General features: G+C 39.7%; 1 protein-coding gene across 1 annotated transcript in view; it reads right to left on the bottom strand.

Annotated features, from left to right (window-relative positions):
* The window catches only part of LOC107670830 (baculoviral IAP repeat-containing protein 6-like), a 104,332-nt gene that overhangs the window by 18,691 nt on the left and 63,414 nt on the right, over positions 1–22,227 (bottom strand). Inside the window, exons 64-65 of the mRNA XM_016463599.1 lie at positions 21,069–21,233; positions 20,818–20,983 (exon numbers count right to left, since the gene is read on the bottom strand). Coding sequence (XP_016319085.1) covers positions 20,818–20,983; positions 21,069–21,233 — 331 coding nt within the window. The remainder of the gene's footprint in view (positions 1–20,817; positions 20,984–21,068; positions 21,234–22,227) is intronic.

Here is a 22,227-nt window from a genome sequence, read left to right as displayed (position 1 = left end):
GTAACATCTTACAGTGAGTGAACAATATATTTTTTTAAAACATTCATTAATGTTTGTGAATGTTATTTAATACAAACACTTGATCATTCATGTTTGTTCATTGTGCATTAAATAATTTTAACAGATTGAACTTTGAAATTAACCCTAATAAGAATAATTGCCATATAACTATTGTTTATTGTTAGGTCATGTTATCTAACAAATAAAATCTTATTGTAAAGTGTTTTTAATACTACAGTTTCCATCTATTTGATATACACTTAATATATGTAATCTTATCTAAATTTATTATAAAAGCTGAGGTTTGTTATTTCCTGAAAAGTTATATTTTAGCTGGTGTCAATGATCTCATGTTGCATTTGGTCAGACTCAGCCCATTGCTTTACTGAAGTATATTATATTTTGCTTTTACAGCTGCAGACTGAGGAAGATCCTAAAACAGACAACAGTTTACAGATGTTTTTCAGTGGCAGCAGAACTATGACTAAACTTTTGGGTGAAACTTGTTTACTTTTTTCATACTTTTATTACTTGTGGGAAAACTTGAAGAAACAATTTTAAATAAGTATAAAGAATGGCATTGGTTTTGTACATTTAATTTTTGTTTAACGTTATTAATAAAAATGTTGTTCAATTAGCATGTTTTTGTGTTTTGCTTTGGTACCGAAATTGGTACCGAGAACCGTGGATTTTCACTGGTATCGGTACCGAATACTGAAATTTTGGTACCGTGACAACACTAGTTTTTAATATAGATGTTTTTAGGTACATCATTGATTTTGAAGATTTAAACAGTTTGAATCCCTGAACAGGACATACAAGCTGTTTTATCATATGATGGAAAAGTCACCTTATGACCATCTTATGGATGGACAAACAAGGAAACTTGTGTCATGCCTGTCTAAAGGGACAGTTTACTCAAAAATAAAAAAGATCATGTCAACATATACTCACCATTATGTCATTTGAAACCTATATGACTTACTTTCTTTAGCAAAATAGAAAAGATGATGCTTTTAAGAATGTTGGAAACCAAAAAGTTTTGGTTACCATTGACTTCCATTGTATGGATGTAAAAAAAAAAAAAGACATTTCATAAAATATATTTTATGCTGCACAGAAGAAAGTAAGTCACACAGGTTTGAGTCAATAATGACAATTTTCTGTGAACTATCCCTTTAAACTATCCCTTTGGCTGTATGAAGAAAGGTTAGGGGGGAAAACAACAGATTTTATTTTATTTTTTAATTCAGACATGACCAAAAAAACTCAATCAATCTTCTCCTGAGTACGTTGAGATGCCTGAGGTTTGAGGCATGAGGGCTCTTTGTGTATGCATTTCCTGTTTGGAGAAGGCACGATAATCCTTTTGTGGCACAGTGGAGTCTTAAATCCAGAACGAGGACAGTAAGAGAATAAAGGATGAAAGGGAACGAGACAGAGAGCGATTACTGAGGGTATTCAAGCAAAACGCTATAATCAGGCTCATATTATCAGTGTGCAGTGAATGTAAGGAGCAGGAATACTGTGTGCATGTTTGAGTGACTTGTGTGTGTGTGTTTCTAAGAAGAAAGAGGAATTTCAAACGACTGAAGGAGCTCCATCAAAGGGTTTCGTTTGAGTGTGCGCCCACTTCGAGGACACCATAGATCAGAGAGCGTTTAGTGTGTGTGTTGTATCATCTCAATGTCAGTCTACGTTCCAGATTCTCCTCATGCCCTCCTCAGTTCAGACTGTTTCTCCTTCACTCTCATCTCATTTACAGACTAACTGATTTACTGCACACCAATCCTCCTCTCTGGCCCTCTCTCTGCCTCATCAGACATTCAGCTCCATGCTGGATTGGGTGGATGATAAACAATGTTAGTGAGAGCGGAGAGGACACATACGTCAGCTCCCCTGCCCTCCCTTGCCGTACGCAGAGAAGAGCGGAGATGGAGGAGAGAGAAGGGAGGACACGGCAGGACAGGAGGATAGAGGAGGGGAAAACCGGAGAAACGACAGAAGGAGAGAAGAGACAAGAAATGCAAAGAGACATGGAGTGGGGAGAGGAGACCAGAAGGGACCAGAAAAGAGGAGGGACAAACAGAACGGAGGAGAAGAGACGGCAGACGACACCAGAAAAAGAGGAGAGGAAATGAGAAGGAAGGACAAAGCAGCGGAGAAGACAAGGAAGGACAAGTGGAAAGGTGACCAATAAGGAGAAGAGGCAAACAGAACGGTGAACAGGAAGAAAGGAGGAAGCAGAAGGAGAGAAGAGTAGAAATAAGGAGACAAGAAAGGAGGGGAGGAGAGAAGATGGGGAGGAGACCTGAAATAAGGAGAAGGGAGGAGACAAGAAAGGAGAAAGCAGAGTAGAAGACCAGAAAAGATGTAAAAAATAATAATAGAGACAAGAGAAATCAAAAAAAAGGGGGGAGATGTGAAAGCTGGAGTGGAGAGGAGTAAAGAAGCAATCAGGAGAGGAGACCAGATGGATTGGAGAAGACAAGAAAGGAGAGAGCAGAGGAGAAGATTAGACAAGAGGCGAAAGAGTGAAGGAGACGAGAGGAGAACACAAGAAGAAAAAAAGAGGAAGAACAGACAAGTGGGGGAAGAAAACAAAATAGAGGAGAAGAGATAATAGGAGAAAGGAGAAGAGACTAGAAAGAAGGAAGAAGAAAAGGAAAGACAAAGGGGAGGAGAGAGGAAAACCGAAGGCATTTAGATAAGAGGAGTTAAAAACAATTTAAGAGAGCAAAAAACAGAAGAGAAGACCAGATAGAAGGAGAAGGAAAAAAAGCTGAAAAAAGAAGAAGAGGAGAGGAGAGATTACATGACTACAGATAATATTACAGTCTTATGTCAAACTCCTCACAGCAGCTCTAAGGACACTACAATATCATCCATCCATTCCCTCCTCCCCAGGAAAAGACTCTGAGGGTCACAGGTCATCTGGACTCAAACTGAGCCTGATCCACAGCTCCACTGCTTTAAACGATTCTTCATTTGTACCAGAAGACCTTTATGGCTGAACTCTCCCCCCATCGGCTCAATGTCTAAAAGGAACAATATAGTCTCAAACACAAGCTTCGTGCTCTGTATGAGAGAGAGAGCCTCATGCACACTCAAGAGACATCTTAAAAACAGTCGCTTCCGCTCATCTTCAAAAAACACTCTCCTCTAATTAGCTCACACAGGTCACAACCTTATGAGAAAACATGCAAAAAGATTGTTGAAGAAAAAAGCACAAAAAAAACTCTTTAGCCAGTCCAAACAGGCATATCATAGAATACAGGATGTTGTTCTTGATCTTTTAAAGTACTAGATACGAGATTCTCATTGCTCATGTTTTTTCTTCCCTCCATTTCTGTAACTTGATGGAGTTTGGGTTCCTTGTCACAGTTCCCTTTGGCTTGCTTAGTTGGGGTCTAAAAGACGCTTTCAGTAATATTATTAATTTCATGGCACTGATGCTTTTGGATGAGAACAAAACTTGATCTGAATTGAGCTGAACAGCCAAATCGAATTTGTTCATATTTAATGAATTTTGCCACATTGTTACTGAACTGAATTAACACTGAACTGATTTGAGCTGAATCACACCACTGTTTTCAGTTGAGCTACTTACTGCTGAATTTATCCTGTTTAATAATAAATGAACTTTACATAGTTATTGAACTGAACTAAACCAACACTGAACTGGCTGGAGCTGAAAAATGATACAATATTGCATTGCTACAGCTGCTTTATAGCAGAAATTTTGGATTTGCCATTTTTGAAGTTTGCATCATTAATTCTGGTACTTTCCTGTTTATCACTGAGAATTTACTTTAAAGCAATCAAAACAATGCTGTAAAAAAGGGCTTAAATAAAGGTAAGTAGGTAAGTATCCTATGCTCACCAAGTCTGCATTTATTTGATCAAAAATACAGTAAAATTGTGAAATATTACAATTTAAAATACTTGTTTTCTATTTGAATATATTTCAAAATGTAATTATAAACTGTGATGGCAGATCTGATTTTTTAGCAGCCATTATTCAAGTCTACAGTGTCATATGATCCTTCAGAAATCATACTAATATGCTGATTTGCTGCTCAAGAAACATTTCATACTATCAATGTTAAAAGCTGTGCTGCTTAATATTTAGTTGTTTACTACACCCCACTTCACAGGCCCCATTTACACATGAGAAACGTAGTACTCAGAATAAACCTTAGGGGTGCTGAGTGTGTGTGTGTGTGTGTGTGTGTGACAGTTCTCTGAGCATGTGGTAGAAACTCTTTGTCACCATGACAACAAAGATCTCGAGGACAGGCGGGACAAGACACCAGCAGCAGCACAGAAATGCACACTTGCTTTTTGCCTCGTGGGTTGGTTAAAATTTTAATCTGGTTATTTACAACATGCAGAAATGCATAACTGTTCATGACACGCAGATGAAGAGAGCGAGACAAAAAGTACCCTCTTCTAATATGACTCCACTGTGTGTGTGCGCACATTTATTTTGGTGTGTTTGAAGTAACACTAGCACACTTTTGTAGAAGTAAATCAGGCTGACAGGAGTCTGATTTTAAATGCCGCTTTGCAGAGCAGAACTGGGCCTCGAGTCTAATGACTGACACAAAAATCATGCTTCCCAAATCATTCAGGGCACAAAAGTCCTCCGCCTGTCTGGAGTGTGTGAGTGAGCGAGCGAGAATCCTTCACATGAGTGCCAGCTGGAAAGAAAGACACAACATGCTGCAAAAGCTCAGAGAAGCGCTCCATCAATAATGCAAGAGAACGAGGAATAAAACAAGACGAGCGCTGCTGCATCTCCCTTTCACACTTCTACATCTCTCTAGCACAGACAACACTGAGACGCAGGACACGGACTGATGGCACAGCCGGACCACTGACTCAACACACTGAAGAGAACATCGCCTGATCCATGTGCCAAATACACAAGGAAAATAAAAGAGAGCAGTGAGTCAGAGGAGGAGAAAGATAGCGGGTTTATTCATGCTTTTATGCAGGTCATATTCATATTCCCATGGCTCCATTAGACACCACACCTTATTTTAAAATGCACAAAATAGAGATGCCACAATTTTAAAATTCCGTTTGAAACAAATAAACTGATAATTATTTTCATGTTTTGGCTGATAATGCGTAAAGAGCTGATATTAAAAAGTCTAAATAAATAAAAATAAAGAATCAAAAACTAAAATCAATTGGTTTAAATGCTACAAGTGAATTTAGGTATCACAGATTGAAATTTGCATGAGTATGAAAAAAATGCATTCATTATATATTCATTATTTATATATGAATATTTATTCATTATTTGCTAAAGATCACATTTAAGAGTATTACATTATTAGTGTTTTTAAAGATTAACTTGAAGTCAAAGTTAGATGATGATAAAAGTCATTTAAATGCAGAAATAGGCTAAATGAATATGAATAATTAAATATACATTACTGACCGATACTATAAAAAAAAAAGTCTAATATCAGCGGATAACCAATATAAGGTACAGATATATCATGTAGAAGTAACTAACTTTAATAACCGTTTAAAATATATATTTTTTAAAGAAATGAATACTTTTAATCAGAAAGGACACATTAAATCGATCAAATTTGACAGAAAGCATAATGTGACAAAGGATTTCTATTTTAAAAAATTATTTTGAACTTTGCATTCATCAAGAATCCTGTAAAAAAAATGTATCAAGGTTTTCAGAAAATGCAGCACAACTTTTGTCAACATTGATAATAAATGTTTCTTGAGCACAAAATGTATCAAAGAAATGCAGCTTTGGTGAAGTAAAAAAAACAAAAAACTTTTTTGACCCCAAACTTTTGAATGGTAGTGTACATAACTACTAAATGGATAGGTCTGCTATTTAAGGTTGGGTACAACAATTCACTCATTGTTCCAGTACAACACCAAAACCAAAAGCATTGGCAGAATGAGCCTACATTCAAAATGCCACTCTTTTTGGATTCAATCCAGCTGAGCCCAGAGATTACAATGAACGCTGGCGGCTCGCAAAGTTACTTAAAACATGTGGAGTCAGCCAGCAGACACTTTCGTGCCTGGGCAATCTGATTGTGGGCATTAACATTCACACCCTCATGAGAAAGTGGCACCCTTCCAGACGTTTATGTACGAGTCGCTTAAAGGAGGTGTCGGCGCGGCACAAAAGCTGTAATTTTCAGGAAAATAGTCTTGTATCTGAGGAAACCCTGTGCCAGCAGAGGCTGTTTATGCACAAGGATGTTTGATTGAGCTAATGATGACGACCACAGGGCTGTAATTTTCCTCCTCTGCGAAGCTGCTATAAAACCTTCAGCTAACGGAAGAATAACAAAGCGCATTCTTCCCTTTCTGCATCATTTAAAGCCACTAAATCATTCAGAGCGTTTCTCTCTTCTGAAGAGGACTCAGTTTCTCAAAGGCTCTAATGACATTGTGTCCAAAAAAGTGGGGGAAAAAAAGCTCAACCTACACTAACGTTCAAAAGTTTGGGGTTTGTATGATATTGGGGGGGCCTCATCAAGGCTGCATTTATTTGAAAAAAAACAGTAAAAATAATTTTGTTCTGAAAACCCTGATACAGGATTCTGGAATGAATAGAGTTTCCAAGGACAGCATTTATTTGAAATGAAAATATTTAGTAACTTACAAATGTTTTAATGTCATTTCTGATCGATTCAATGCATTCTTGCTGAATAAAAATACTTTGTAATAATAAAAAAATAAACCTATTGACCCAAAACTTTTTAACTGTGTATTTCTGATGCAGAGCCAAGGTTAGAAATTGTGCCCACATTACCAGCATAACTATCTAAACCAGTATAAACCAGTTTTAAAAACAGCATCCTACAGTCCATAAATCGAAGTCGACTGAAGGCTAATGAAGCTAAGATAATCTTGTGGTCCAGTCACTTTCTGTGACTGCTTCATTTGAATGACCATACCTTTCCTGTCCTCCCATCCTTCCTTACACTCCTCCACTCTCATTCCTTTATCCAATTTAGCTCCCGTGCACCAATCCAGGTAAAAAGGGGGGTATCTATATCTCTCCACGCATGAGGGCGTAATTAATTTTGACAAGCCCTCTGACTGACATTTGGCATTTTGTGTGGGCACACACGCTGTCAAAGAGCTTTGGAGAGAGGAGAATATGACTTTACAAAGGGCACCTGTTCAAATGAGCAGAATGAGATATATTAATACATCACAGCTGAGAGGAAACAGGCTGAATCTTATTACACACCTTCGCTACAAACATCTTAATGAGAAAAAGAAACCACACACTCAAAACAAACAAAACTCAGCAAGAGAACAATAATTAATGAGTCTCGCAGGTTTTGACTGTCAGATATGAATTGTGTGCGTTGTTCAGAGTTTGTCCTCTACAATGATCCTGGTGGAGATTTAGAGGAAAAAAATGGGAAAAGGCAGGAATGTGCATCGGATGAGTGCACACACATCCATTAAAAGGTTTCCGAGCCATCACTCGTCATTGGCGTTAGATCGAGGGGAGTATGAACGCATCCTGCAGGATGTTGCGGCAGGTTTGAAAAGCTTGTCAGCGCTGACCCAATTCACTGATGTCCATTTCTGAGAGTCTCAGCAGAACCTTGCTCAAGGTCTGTATTACACCATTAAAAGCTACATATAAACACACTCTACTAGATTCAAGACTAGGGATGCATTTGAATAATGGCCACTGAAAATTTGGGTCCAAAGATGCCAAAAAAATGGAAAAGCCAATAATCTGATTATTTTAGCACTGTTGCGTAAATTGTTGCAGTGAATTGAATGAATACAAAGAATTATGCGAGTGATTTTACAAATGATTCTGAATGATCACAAATTCGAAATGCTCTTATTTCAAGAATAAGGCCTTTTATTACTCCAAAGAGAAAGGAAAACTTGAAATCGCATCATATGACCCCTTTAATACAGAAAATATATTATTTTTGTAGATTTTCCGATGAGTTAACCTCGCTTCCGAAGTGTATCAGAGGTTAAAGGAGGTGCTCTGTCTTAAGCGATTTGAATCAGATACTAATAGAAGATCAATATTACAACACAAGCAGATCTTCGAGTCAGCAGAACTTCGTAATATTATGGTCACACGCACGTACAGTAATGAGATCGCTCCATAATCGCCCACCACTGGCTGTCAGCTTGATGATTATATGATCCACAGCTCCATAGAGAGAAAATTACAAACAAATAAATGAATATAAACAACGGCTCATTGACAAGGAACTCCACTTAGAGCAGATGAAAAAAAATCCTGCCTCTTTCTTCATGACTTCTAACCCGTTTTAAATGTTCTGGCACGGTACTGGGAACCCGGGACCGAGGGAATTCACCCACATGATAATTTAATTTAATTGGCCTGTGCAATCATTTCTGCACATTATGGTGACTGAAATGTGCCGATACTAATTATCAAAGAGAGAGCGCTATAGAGAGAGAACAAAAGATTTAGAGAGAGAGAGGGAGAGGGAGAGGGGGGGAGAGAGAGAGAGAGAGAGAGAGAGAGGGAGAGAGAGAGAGAGAGAGAGAGTAGAATAAAGTCAAAACAAAAATAAACAATAACACAAGTAAAACCAAAGTATGTGGGGAGGGACCGACCGAACTGAATCCAAAGAGAAGGTGATAGCATCAGGGAAACGGGAAACCAGGAGTGACGGGGATAGAGAGAGAGAGAGAGAGAGAGAGAGAGAGAGAGAGAGGGCGGGGTGTTTCCTGACATGAGACATGCTCTCAGATAATTATGATGAAGATGATTGAAGGAAATAAAGTTCATAATCATTCATTTTTGGTTATGGAATCTCGTATCAAAAATGTGTCAAACACACACACTCACACACACAGCACCTCGGGAAGCATCAGGATGAAACACTGACAATGAAGTTCTACAGCAGAGATTTATCATTTATGACCTGATTTATCATCATTTATGACATAAGAACATGCATTTCAAAAAAAGTCTTGTCAACTTCCTAAAAAAACAAACAAAAAACGGTTGTTCTGCCGGCCACTTTAAAGAAAAAAGGTTCCAAGAAATTGGTTTAAGAATCAATACAAACACATTTTTATAAAAAATGTAGAGAAATATTCAAAACTTATAGTGCAGCTCCTCCCCTTCAGGCTCCTGTTTGCTTTGTAGCGCCCACTTTTCAAGATTCAATCAATTCCTCTTTGAATATCATCTTCCCTCACAAAAATAACATTACAGAAGTAAACTGGTTTCCACATGCTGTTTCAAGATTCTACAGTCAACTACATTCTCTCAGACCACTCAGTTTTGCTCCTTATGCCTAAAGGTAAAGCCTTTTATTGACCTCCTGTAATTGTGCGCCTGACCAGAGGTCAGGATTATTTCAGATTGAAACAGTAAATAATTGATCTGGCTTTGCTGAGGTCCGAGGGCTGCTAGAAGAAAACCAACTTATTTATGTAGCACATAACACTGATATATGATTTTATTGGACTGGATGTGGCAGGGAAGTGTATACAGATCCTCTATTCTGCCCCCGTCCATTCAAATGTTAATGTGGACAATGAGGTTGACAGTTTATTAACACACACCAATGGACAGGAGATCAGATAAGGGCAAAAAGCAAGATGGAGAATCATAAAACGCATGGGGAAACAAATGGTCAGAAGTACACGAGGAGGAGGAGGAGGGGAGGTTGTATTGTATTTTATTTCCACTGATGGTGAGTAAGGAAACAAGAATCATACTCCTCAAGGGTCAGAGTGAGTCAGTGCAAGGTGTTCACGGTAGCTTGCATTTAGACGAGGATTACAAGAAAACAAGATGCCATTTTTTCACACTTCAGCTCCAAAGCTGTCAGCATTAAAGGCCACTTAAAAAGACATTTATTTACTATGAGGGGCCCATGATCAAAAGTTCAGGGACAAACTTCATTTTACATGTCAATAGGGCTTTTCGCACCGCTTTAGTTCCAGAACTAAATGTACAGTACTAAAGTACTGGGACGATTTTGCACGAACTATTTCCCAGTACCATTTAAAGGGTTGCAAGAACAACATTAACAACAGGAGGATGGAGGACACTGTGATCGGAGCTGTTTTTGTTGTGTCTCGCGGGTTTCACAATAATGGACATGGAAAGTTGACGTATAGCTATGTAAAGCGACTGAAAGAACGGAAAGGAGGACTAAGAATCTCCAACGACAACTGGCAGTGCTACATTTGCTACAAATGCCTGCACTTCAGCGTCCGTCCATCTATCGCTGTTCTCCATACTTGCGAAATAAGTTGACACAATGTTTACAGTATGTTTACACGGCGTTTTAAATCATGGCGGGTGAGGGTGTTTTCGTACGCGTTTGGCCAATCAGTGTCTACTTACGTCACGATTAGTACCAGTTGTGCTGGTTAGACCCTGCTCCGGAGTAGGAGCTAATTTGGTTCTCGAAAAAGGCAGTCCGGTACTAAAAAAGCACCCAGTTCCAGCGGTGCGAACACGCCAAAAACTGGGTAGTTCCACAATTAGTTCTGGTACTATGAAAAGGTTCCCGCGGTGCGAAAGGCCCTAATGTGATCTTTTTCTAAACTGTCCTATAAAAGATGTTCTTGCATCTTCTTCACAATAATTACTTCTTTTTTTTCCTTTTTTTAAAGATTTATTTTTGGCCTTTATTATGATAGGAGAGATCAGAACTGACAGGAAGCAAAGTGGGAGAGAGATAGGGGGCAGGATCGGGAAAGGTCCTCGAGTCGGGATTCGAACTCGGGACTCCCGTAGCGCAATGAAGCTGTATTGGCGCGACCAATAATGACTTCTTAATTAGTTGTTTTATTTAGTCTTTTGACATGTTTCACAGTAGAAATAAGACAAATCCTTCAAACATAACAATGCTGCATAAAATATTAAGACTTATTGTCAGATTTTGCCTTTTTTTACTTTGAAATTTTTTTAAGTTGAAATTAAGTTGTTTATACTTTAAGAAAAGGAAAAAATGGACAGTGCAATATGACAAAATACACATATGTTAAAAGTACATGCTTTAAAAACAATTGTTTCTTAAGAAGTGTTGCTTAAGTTAATTTATTTTGTTTGAAGGATTTTTAGTGTGTAAAATCAAAATAGTTTGAGGAAATTGCTGTACTTCCTCTTTAAAAAAAACTGTGTGCATTGACCTATAGGTTAGCAGACCAGTTCTGAAACATTAAGAATTAGTGTTTAAGTAGCCATCACAAGTTCATATCCAATTCGCAACATTTCCTATCATTTTAGCCCTAATCTCTCATCATTTCCTGCCTATACTATCACTACCAATAAAAACAGAAACACGATAAAAAAATGTCTATGCACATAGGCTTTCATAGTCTTAGTGTTCTTCCATAAGAGTATACTTTCTGAAAAGGACAAAAACTGGATAAATAATCAAAAAAGCCTGAAAAATAGTCTCAGATCACCAATAATCAGAAGACAGGAGACTTCATGATGGTTTTGTGTACATACGTGATCTATCAAATCCCAAATATAAATTCGGGCCACCATCCCACACCTCCTCTCCATTAGGATCCTTCTCCTCATTTCTGAGTAGCTCTACATTGTTCTTGGCAATAAAGACATTTGACGTGTGAGCCTCCTCGCCGCCCACCCTCCCGATCTCCCTCGCTCGCTCTGTTTCCGCGGTTACCAGTCGCTCTGCTTGGTTATGCAATGCACACTGCTTTCAGGCTTCGAGACGGGACCTATAACCACAAGACTGCCATCGGCTACGGACAGAGAACGGCAGGGTGGGGAGCTCGCAGCCTCAGGTCACCGATCTGCCGAGCATCCGGAGGAGTTTGCGTGCATCTGTAGCACTTTTACACCCACGGAAAAAGAGGAGCGCAAAAGAAGAAGGGAAAGAAATTGCGGAGGAGGCGAAGGAGATAAGGTGGGGGTCGTATTTGTTACAAATGCTGAGAAGCCCCGCTTTCAGATGCTAAAAGGGTCAGATAGACAAGAGTGACAGAGCAGAGAACGAGAGTGTGCGACAGTGAGAGGGAGGGGAGAGAAAGGAGGGGAGACAGAGCCGAAGAGTTATTTTTTTTTTTTAAGTAAAAGGAGAGAGAGAGAACAAGAAAGAGGGAGGGGGGGGAAAGCGGATTTCTCCAAGCATCTCTTGAATGAAAGGTGTAAGGCGTTCAAGCAAAGAATAAAAAAAATAAACAACGCGGAGAAACATAAAAGAATATCTGAATGAGCGTGGAACAAAAGGAAGGGCTGGTGATACATAAGGAGGCTGTAATACTGACAGAAATAGCGAGAGAAAGCCAGAGGGAGAGGTAGAGAGAGAGCGAGAGCGAAGGGGAGGGACGTTGGGGACTGAGATTGTTGTCTGCGTAACGCACACGGTTCAAGGAGATGCTGTTGTAGACCTACTCTTTCTCCCTCTTTCTCTCTCTCCACCTCTCAATTTCTTTTTTCTCCTCCTTTACGATATCGGGGACATCGGACGTTTGGCCAGCTGGTCCTCATGTTGCCGCTAGCCCAGATATGCCTCTCCTGTGATGAGCCCACAGCATGCTGGATCTTTCCCCAGATCTCCCACGTCGTAGGGTAAGACTCCCTGTTTTCTTGCTATACTTTCCATCTTGCTTTCCATTTGTGTCAGTCAATCTGTGTACCTGCTTTCTTGTCCACTTCGCCGAGCTGTACGTTTGGCCCCAGGCTGCTTATCGAGGTTGATGTGCTTGTACCTAGCTGTATGAACCTGGATGTATACGCTTCTATGTCTGCTCCAACGAATGTGGCACCATAAACCATGACGGGATGAGAAAAGAGAAATCGTTTAGTGTGCGTAGCAGAAGCGAACAGCAAGTGAGAAGGTTTAAACGTACAGTAAATCATCTCAGCTGCCGAGAGTTGCCCTGTTGTAGCAGCTCTGCAGGGAAATATCATTTTCTGAGGGGGAAATCCATCACGGAGGTGGGGGGACACATCCGCTTTTGTGTTCATACTCGCAGATGGGCAATCAGCAGAGAGGGAAATCTCACCCTCCGTGCCGCTCCACAGAGCGTTCGGTCTGGCCTCTGGATGAGTGCTTCTGGTGACCACCAAAAAGAGGCTTCCATGTCTTGTCAACTGTTTGTCTCATTCTGCTCTCCTGTTTCTCCACAGATAAGCACCCTGGAGACAGAGGTGGGGGGGTCAGAATGGGGAGGACCACCGTCAGTATAGAGGAGGTTCGGGCGCAAGAGGGTAAAGAGGAACGAGAGGAGTCCATCTTGGCCCTGCTGGGGATCATTGGCACCTTCTTGAACCTCTTCGTCATCGTGTTTGTTTACATCTACACTACTCTGTGAGAAGAAGGATCCACGTGGGTTGAGAGCAGGTGGAGGTGAGGGGCGGTGTCCACAGGAGATATGACAGAAGGGTTGACATCTCACAGAGAAGAACGTGGAAGATGACACTGGGCTGCTCAGGATGGGGGAAGTGACGTTTGCTCTTGACCTCTGACCCCTTATGGATATATACATCTCGATGTGATGGACGCCTGTTTAACGCAGATCTCTGGACACACTGAGAGTGATTCTTGGATTTGTACCCTTGCAGGATGTGGTCATGGGCCAAGGGACCTTGAGTTTCCCCGGTGGTGGGAATTACATCGAGCACTGCCTGGCTTCAATTACAAGGACACAGGTACGCAGAAAAAGCCTATTGGTCAAACACAAGAACATCACAGGGTGACCGAACGACTCCTTCCGAACTTATCCACCAATAGAAAGAGTTCTGCAATAAAATGGAAAAATTGGAATTCTGAAATATTTTTCTATTGAGAACAAGAGCGAGAATGAGACACTCCGGGACCCATCTGCAGGTTCGAAAAGCTGGACCTTGTGGGAACAGGCAGTTCGGTGACATTTGGACACTTTTTCACTACAGTTCCTCCTCCTTTCTGACTGGTGGCGGGAAGATAAACAGACAAATATGAGTGTGCGTGTGTGTTTTCTGTCTGATTTGAGTGCCGTGTCAGACACGTTGTTTCTGTGCAAAGGAAAACGCTTTTGTATCGATACATGATTACATACTAGATGTACTGTGCCATAGGGAATCTAATCAATAAAATTATATTCTATGGATCGGGACGTTGTGAATGGCATGCATGTGTGAGAAAAATGCTTTAGCTGTATCAGATGGTCTTGTTTCAACAAGACCAGAGTTGACCAATCACGTATGTGCTGCCCTGCACATCTTTGGGTGTGAGTCATGCATTTGGGTTTTTGAGTGTTAGTAGAGCTTAGAGAACCATAAAGACAGGCAGGTAAAATAACAAACAGTTGTGAAAAGGGAAAAAGGGAGGAGGAGGTTGGGGCAGAGATGGTTACTAAGCTTCAATATTTTCATCCGTCTTTCCCAGTGGTGAAGGAGGTGTTTTTAAGCCCTTTGAGTACGCAGAGGTCAGTTTCCTGTCACATGTGATAGAGAGTGGTAGAAATGGTTGATGGGAGCTTCATGCATGTGAATGTGCTCTAAACAGCCTCCAACTCTCACACACCAACCAACACCAACAAGCCTGAAAATGTGTGCATGTGATTGATTATTTGTATTTTTTTGGCAAGAAAAGGGTTGTGTTTCTGTGTGAGTGTGTTTGCTCTCTATCGGAGTGTGTTACGATACGTCACACTGAAATGTGTTCCGAAAAATCTGCCTGCGGAAATGTTAGCAGGGCTTTACGCATAGTCTCAGGTCCCTCAATAAATTCCAAAGCCACAGGGCACTGCTGTAATAAAGGCCTGCGCTGTAAATCAGCATGTACCTGCAGGGCTTATCATCACATACAAATACCCACTACAACGGCTCAGTGTAAACCAGCTCTCAGACCAGAGGAAAACCTCTCTACCTGCACTCAGATCAGTGTGAACACTTTACACCAGCTCTCAGATTAGTTTAAACCCTCTAAACCAGTTCTTAGATCATGTTTGCATACACTTTAAAAGTTAATTTTCAGTCAATAATTAGCCTTTTTGTCATATAAACGACTGACTGAAATTGTACCATTCTGTTTTTCATATTAATCAGACTACAATTGCCTTTTGCACCAAAAGATTGAGGTGACACGTATTTACCTCTTTAAATATTCAGTTATGCATTGGACAAGGGGATAAAGACTAGCAAGACCACAAAAAACCTGCTGTTGCTTAATTATAAATGTAGGCTACATGTAAACATACTTACAGAAGAGCAAACCGTCTATAACAAGCCTAAAATCTGTGTAAACCCTCTCTCAAGATTAAATTAAACCCTCTACACCAGCAAGAAGCACCCAGTATAGCCACCTTCGCCAATCCTAAGAGCTTAACCAAACCTCAGAGTAATATAAATAACGCACTTCCAGCATTTTGATGGACATGGCCTCCTGACACACACGTATGAATAAGGAACTTATGATTCAGTTCAGATACAGCTTGCAGGCGTAATGCAGGGGGATGTGTGTGTTTCCAGGGGTCAACGGTCCTGTGTAAGCCGCCCACGTGAGGTTTACACGTGACACGGTGGTCAAAGACATATGAATCACAAGTGCTTTATTCGCATATCTGCTCTTCACAGGCCAATATATCAACACAGAGACACACAGGCTAAACACAAAACATTACCTTCACCACCTTTCGTACAGGAGCTCTGTTCCAAACCCCAGTAAACTGCTTCTCGTCCTACATAGACAGCATCCTTACCATCATGATGCTTCATTAACTTCTACATAGGTTACAACTTGAACAAATTCTAATAAGCATAATTCATTCGCCCACCATCTTGAATTTTTTTGGGGTGCATCTCAATGCATTCTGGGACTGCCTTTTCTGCAAAGGGTATAATCAACAGCTCCTTCGAATTTAGCTAAAACGAGGTGGCATAATTAAAGTGCCTAACTAAAAGTCTTAACTGTAAAAGCACAGCAATGATGCCTTAAAATGTCTCCATAGGCAGACCACTAGATAAATAAAGAGATGGAGAGAACAGGGAGCCATATTGAGGGGGTGGGAGAAGAGATGAACGAGAGAACACAGTGATAATTTCTATTTACACTCAGGGAAAAGACTCTAGCACCTCAAAAACCTGCCCTACTTAATGACTGCACCACGTCAGCACTGTTTCAAACACACACGAACATTACACGAGCCTCACAGCATATGTCAGGGGTGCCGTGTGTAGGCGAGTGTGATATCCCTGTAATGAAAACAGCTTTCAAGGGACTATGAAGCAAACGGAAATAAATACAACATAGAGAGCAACTGCATGTCCTACAGACCCACATTAACACAAACGCTTGGTCTTTTGTACATAAAAATAATGCCAAATAATGATGATTTTCTTGTTTCATTTACCAGTTAGCTAGCATTTTAAATGAATGGATACATAATAGGAATGTACTGTACCAACAGTAAGATTTTAGTTGATGTTTTCATTTTATGGCCAGTAACATACATATTGAATGCTATACTAGTTTATTTAGATTAAAAATGAAGAAAACACTAACAACTAATCAATTGTTTAAAAAAAAATGAAAATTAGGCATCACAACATCAGAATGTACAGGATGAATTTGGACCCATACAATGAAAGTCAATTAGTAAAATCAAAGTCAACAGAAAAAAATACAATGTTATCAATGTTATTAAATTATTAGTGTTAAATACTACATTTAAGTGAGTGTTAGATGCTAAAAAGATGCACTTTTTAGGAATCTTTGATAAATAGAAAGCATAGCATTTATGTAAAACAGGAATTCACTGCAAAATTACAAATGTCACTTTCAATCAATTTAATGCATCCTTGCTGAATAAAAAAAATATTAATTTCTTGTTTTTTTTTAAATCACCTTTACATAGTTGAGAGAGACAGCAAATTTGGCACCTTCTTCTCTTCTGTCTACTGTAAGATGCATTTTCTTAAATGCTGTTTTCTTAAATAGTTCCCATTGCTATTTTTTGTTGTTTAGTTCCAAACCCAAGTGTAAAGGGTCCATTTCACACACTCTCTGCACCTCTCCTCCAAATTTATCATAGTACTATCCAATTCTCCCCTCATAATTTTCATATAAATCATGATTCTTGAATTTGAACAAAAAAGCAATGCAAAAAAAAAATGATTGTAATATTTATCAACAGTATTGCCATCAGATTACCAGAAGGTTACGTAAAAATACGCAGAAGAGCTGATGGAGTCGAGAGAAGCAGCAGGTTTGACGACCCCTCTGGGGGGAGAGAAAGGAAGTAGCATAATAATCTTTGAGAGAAGGTATTAAATGAACGTGCCGGATGGGGAGCGAGAGACAATGAGAGTTTGGACAGACTGTTGTAACCTGTGTGAGCCAGAACAGACCTCACTTCCTCAATGAAAATAAGTGCTTGTGGCTGTCCATATACACAAAGTGCTCTACACTGTAATCTTGTACTCTTTGTTATTTGCCCCTTGGCTGTTTCTTAATGCTTTTTGGAAGCAGTAGTCCATCTATTCTCATCTCTTCTCCCTCCTGTTCATCAGGTGGATGGGGCATTATTACAGCAGGGGTAATCGGAGACGCTCATTTCCTGTTTCACTGCCACAAAGACAGCTAAGGATATCAGGGCTCAAAACACACACTCTTTAACACGGTGTGTGTGTTTTATTGGCTCAGTTGTTCATGAGATTGACCAACTGCTGCTCCCCCTGCTGGTTGAGTGTGTTTAGAGAGAACGTTTGTGTGTGTGTGTGTGTGTGTGAGTTGTTCTGGTTGATTTGAGTCACACACACCATGTCAATGTAGGGTTGAAACCTCCAGCTGATATCTGGAGCTAATTACTACACTCATCGTTTTATCGGCGCTTATTTAATTAAGCCGGAGAGAAATAAACACTCGGCGCACACACACATACTGAACGCACAACACAAACACACACCACTTTCTGGTTCTTTAAACCAACAAAGCAGTGTTTGTTCATGGCTATTAATACAAAAGTATTAATAGCCTGAGTTTACTGAGTTTTATTAGTTCATATTAATTGAGATACTACGGGGAATATTTTGACTTTTAAAAATTATTCTTAAACCACAGAAATTAAAAAAAAATTCTACCATTTTTTTTAAACAATGTACTGGTCAGTCTTTTCCATTAGAATGAATGGGGACTGGAAATTTGATGTTTCAAAAAGGATACAAAACTCCATAAAAGTTTTGTAATTGTGGTCGGTAGGACCCATGTTCAATATTCAAGGTCTTATAAAGTCATAAAAATATCTTTAAGGCTGGAACACACTACAACATTTTTAAAAAAGGGAACAGATTTTAAAATACCAGTCAACTTGGTGATTTTGCAAATGGTTGCAGAGAAAAACTAGGCATCATACAGTAAACAATTGAGGATCAGACTTTTAAATTCATTCCAAACACAATAATCTTACACAGAAACATCTGCCTTGTTGCAAAGAGACGCATGAGAAATGAAAACAACGTGAGCTCAATATCAAAATGTTTGATGTACTCCGCTGGATGGAATAGAAATCTGAATTAGTGGTTGACATATATATCGGCCGATATTTGACATTTTTTAAATATCGGCATTGGCCGATAAGTTTTCCTGTTTGGCCGATGCGTTCAAGGCGGGACTTTTATTTTGTCTGACAGTGGCAGTGCCTGAGCAGTGCTCACATTCTCCCTCTTGTTCGCCATCGTCATTAACAGTTCTGTCTAATACGGATAGAAGTCTGTCTAATAATCAGATAGAACGGTTAAACAAAGGAATTAAAATGCATACAAAAAGTATTATAACGATTGCTTTTATATTAGTAATAGAAAGGCAAACATTATAATACTTTGTTTGCCGTCAGCATTCAGCAAATACGCATTTATATCTTTTAAACAAATCTTTGAATGACTAATGAACATTTAATTTCACAAAGCTTGCAAACTTAGTCGGATCCAGCTGTGAGATCTTGTGAAGTGTGCATTTGTATCCTGCATGATCGCGTGTTCTCTGCGTGACGGTCGATCCGTGTGAATTGAATACGGACAGGTGGAGAGTTCAGCATCACTGGAGACGATTTCTTAAACATTAATTAAAATAAATAAAATTATATCGGCTTTATATCGGCCACCCTGCTTTCCAAGATATCGGCATCGGCTGTCAAAAAACCAGTATCGGTCGACCACTAATCTGAATCTAAAAAAAAAATATAAGTCTGTGCCCATGTCGTCATAGATTATGCAATTTTCTCTGAAATCTGTCAACTCTGCTTAAAATAAAATCTGCAGACCAGATCTAAATTTTGGCAAATAGTGTTGACTCTTTGAGACTGGAAATTGAGACATAGGCCTAATCATGAAGTGTATTCAAGACTTTAAAGAAGACATATTATGCCCCTTTTTACAATACGCAATACAAGTCTCTTGTGTCCCCAGAATGTGTCTGTGAAGTTTCAGCTCAAAATACCCCACAGATCATTTATTATATCATTTTGAAAATGCCCATTTTGAGTGGAAGCAGAAACACGCTGTTTTTCGTGCCTGTCTCTTTAAATGCAAATGAGCTGCTGCTCCCTGCCCCCTTTCCCAGCTTTTGCCATTACTGCTCATACCTGCTAAAAACATACGTTTTGGTTCTGATTATCATGTTTATCGCACTGAAATCATGCGTTTTAAACCATATTAGTTTAAACTTCTGATATACGGTTTTCTGAGTGCACACATCTGAAGCACACGGACAGAAGGCGGCCACCAGACAGCATGCGAGTACTAAACTAAGTTCTCATTCACACACAAAACACACGAGTTACAAAAACAATCGGTTATGTAAATTGCATGTTTATTTGCTCAAACTTTCGCCATGGCATTAGAACTGGTACACTGTTGTCACTTGCGAAAATCAAAATGACGGCGCCGTGGGTGGAAACTTACAAATTAAGGGGCGGTAATATTATAATATGATCCCTCTGCAACATCACTAGGGGAGCGAAATCAGACGCGCTCGTTTTTTCAGATGCTTGCAGAAAAAGGCTTACCAAAACAAAGTTACTGGGTTAATCTTTTTCACGTTTCCTTGGTTGGTAGATGCACCGGGGACCTGATTATAGCACTTAAAACCTGGAAAAGTCAGATTTTCATGATATGTCACCTTTAACGTGATTAACAGACCATTATTCACTGACATTCTTCCCCTCCGTTCAGCTGTTAACTGCACGACTAGATCATTGAGTCGATGAGTTAAACTCAAGAACCTAATCAGTCTGACTGATGAAAATCATTCACTGAAATCTGAAAATCATTCAGATTCATTGAATAGATTTGATTTAAAGGACTGATTCGGTAAGAAATCAAACATTGCTACTTCTCTCACAAACATGCAAAGTAAAGTGACTGAGCGACGTAAGTTCAGTCTGCTTCTCAGACAAAGCTATTATATGGCTTTAGGAGTCTTGGAATATTGTGTATAGCGTCATGCGAATAATTCAATGATACTTTGATCATGCTTTTTTGTTATTCTTCTTCACTTTCTTTATGTAGCAATATAATTCCTCCAAAACACACGATTGGAACAACACAGGAATGAGCAAATGGGTGAATTATCCCTTTAACACCTGAGAACAACAACATGGTTGACAAAGAGAGATAGAGAGACCACTCAGAAGAGACAGGGGCTCCACCTGCTGTCTCCATACACAATGAGGCACAAAGTGGAACGTGTAACAAATTTTTTTTCTCAGGCACACATGCAAATGATACACTGCATCATCTCTTTAACCACCTTAAAAGTTGTTCATTCTCATTTTGCAAACAGTAAAGCGCAGAGCACATCCCATGAGCTGCATGTGTCCTACCTGAGTCATTGCGCAAGTATGAAGACATGGCGGGGATGAGACAGGACTGGCTGAGCAGTTCCTGCAGGACAGATGGCAGCAGTGAGCTGCTGTGACCTCTGACCTCTCCTGAGAGGGTCTCACCAGATCCCACGCAGCCTGATGGGTTGATATAGCTTGCCAAAACCTGAAAGAGACACAGAATGTACCATCACACATCCAAACAGGTGTAAACTCGAAATCTCATTTGTATTATTTCGATGAACCCACACCTGTAAGAGGCAGGTAACGTGCTCCTCCTCCAGACGCTGTTTGGTCAAAGCCTGCTCAACATCCCAGCCTGACGCAGTGGAGCCTGTGCCAAAGCCTGTTCCTTTGGCCCAGTACAGCTGCTGTTCCTCTGTGGTTCCACCGACATGCCCACTAGAGACCTGGGGCTGCAGCACAAACACAAACTCAACTGTAGGTTTCACAATGGAGTTGATCTTTAACCCTTTTTCTATTATTTCTCACTATCACAATTTAGTTGTACATGAAAACTGAAAGTCTCTGAGAGCAAGAATTAAACTGGAAGTTCATGCTACTGTATCTTTAAGACTTGCTAACATGCTAATGAACTGATTGGCTAACATTTTCCCCAATCGTTCTTCGCTCTTCAAGTCCCCTATGCTCAATAAGGCTTCATTTATTTAATAAAAATGTAAGTTAAAATAGAAATATTGTGAAACATTATTACAATTTGAAACAACAGTTTCTGTTTTAATATATTTTAAAATGTAATTTATTTCGGCGATGGCAAAGCAGGATTTTCAACAGCCATTATTCCAAACTTCAGTATCACAATCTTTCAAAAGTCATTCTAATATGCTGATTTGATTTATTATGTTGAAAACAGCTGTGCTGCTTAATATTTTTGTGGACACCATTAAACTTTTTTTTCAGGATTCTTTTATTTAAAAAAATCAAAGGGGCTGTTTACACCTGGTCACTTCATGCGTTTTGTCTGATCGGATAGCTATCCAATCGTGAAAAGACCAGGTGTAAATGCCCTCCGAAACGCATTCGAGACGGATATAAATCCGATCGCTCAAACCACTTCAGGAGGTGGTCTGGGCTGCATTCCAGACAAAACTGGATCAGTGTAAATGTATCTGGTTGTTGAAACCACATATGTAAATTTTACTCCTTCCAAAATGTTAAAATAATAAATGTGTGAGAGCGTGTTATAGGCTTAGGCTATATGACATTATAGTCAGATATGACTGCGCTAATGCAACATGCATCACCGCAGACGAGTAGCTGAGTATCTCTTCAGCAAGCCAACGCGCAAACTGCCGTGAATGAAACAAAGTAAGATGCAGACGGTCAACACACAATCATCTTCGTTAAAAGTAGTAAGACAAACTTGTCTTTCCAGTGCTGATGCCGCGC

Source organism: Sinocyclocheilus anshuiensis, unplaced genomic scaffold, assembly GCF_001515605.1.
Source record: "Sinocyclocheilus anshuiensis isolate Anshui unplaced genomic scaffold, SAMN03320099.WGS_v1.1 scaffold784, whole genome shotgun sequence".
Lineage (NCBI taxonomy): Eukaryota > Metazoa > Chordata > Actinopteri > Cypriniformes > Cyprinidae > Sinocyclocheilus > Sinocyclocheilus anshuiensis.
The sequence above is the reverse complement of the archived record's forward strand: the minus strand, read 5'-3'. Positions and strand labels throughout refer to the sequence as shown.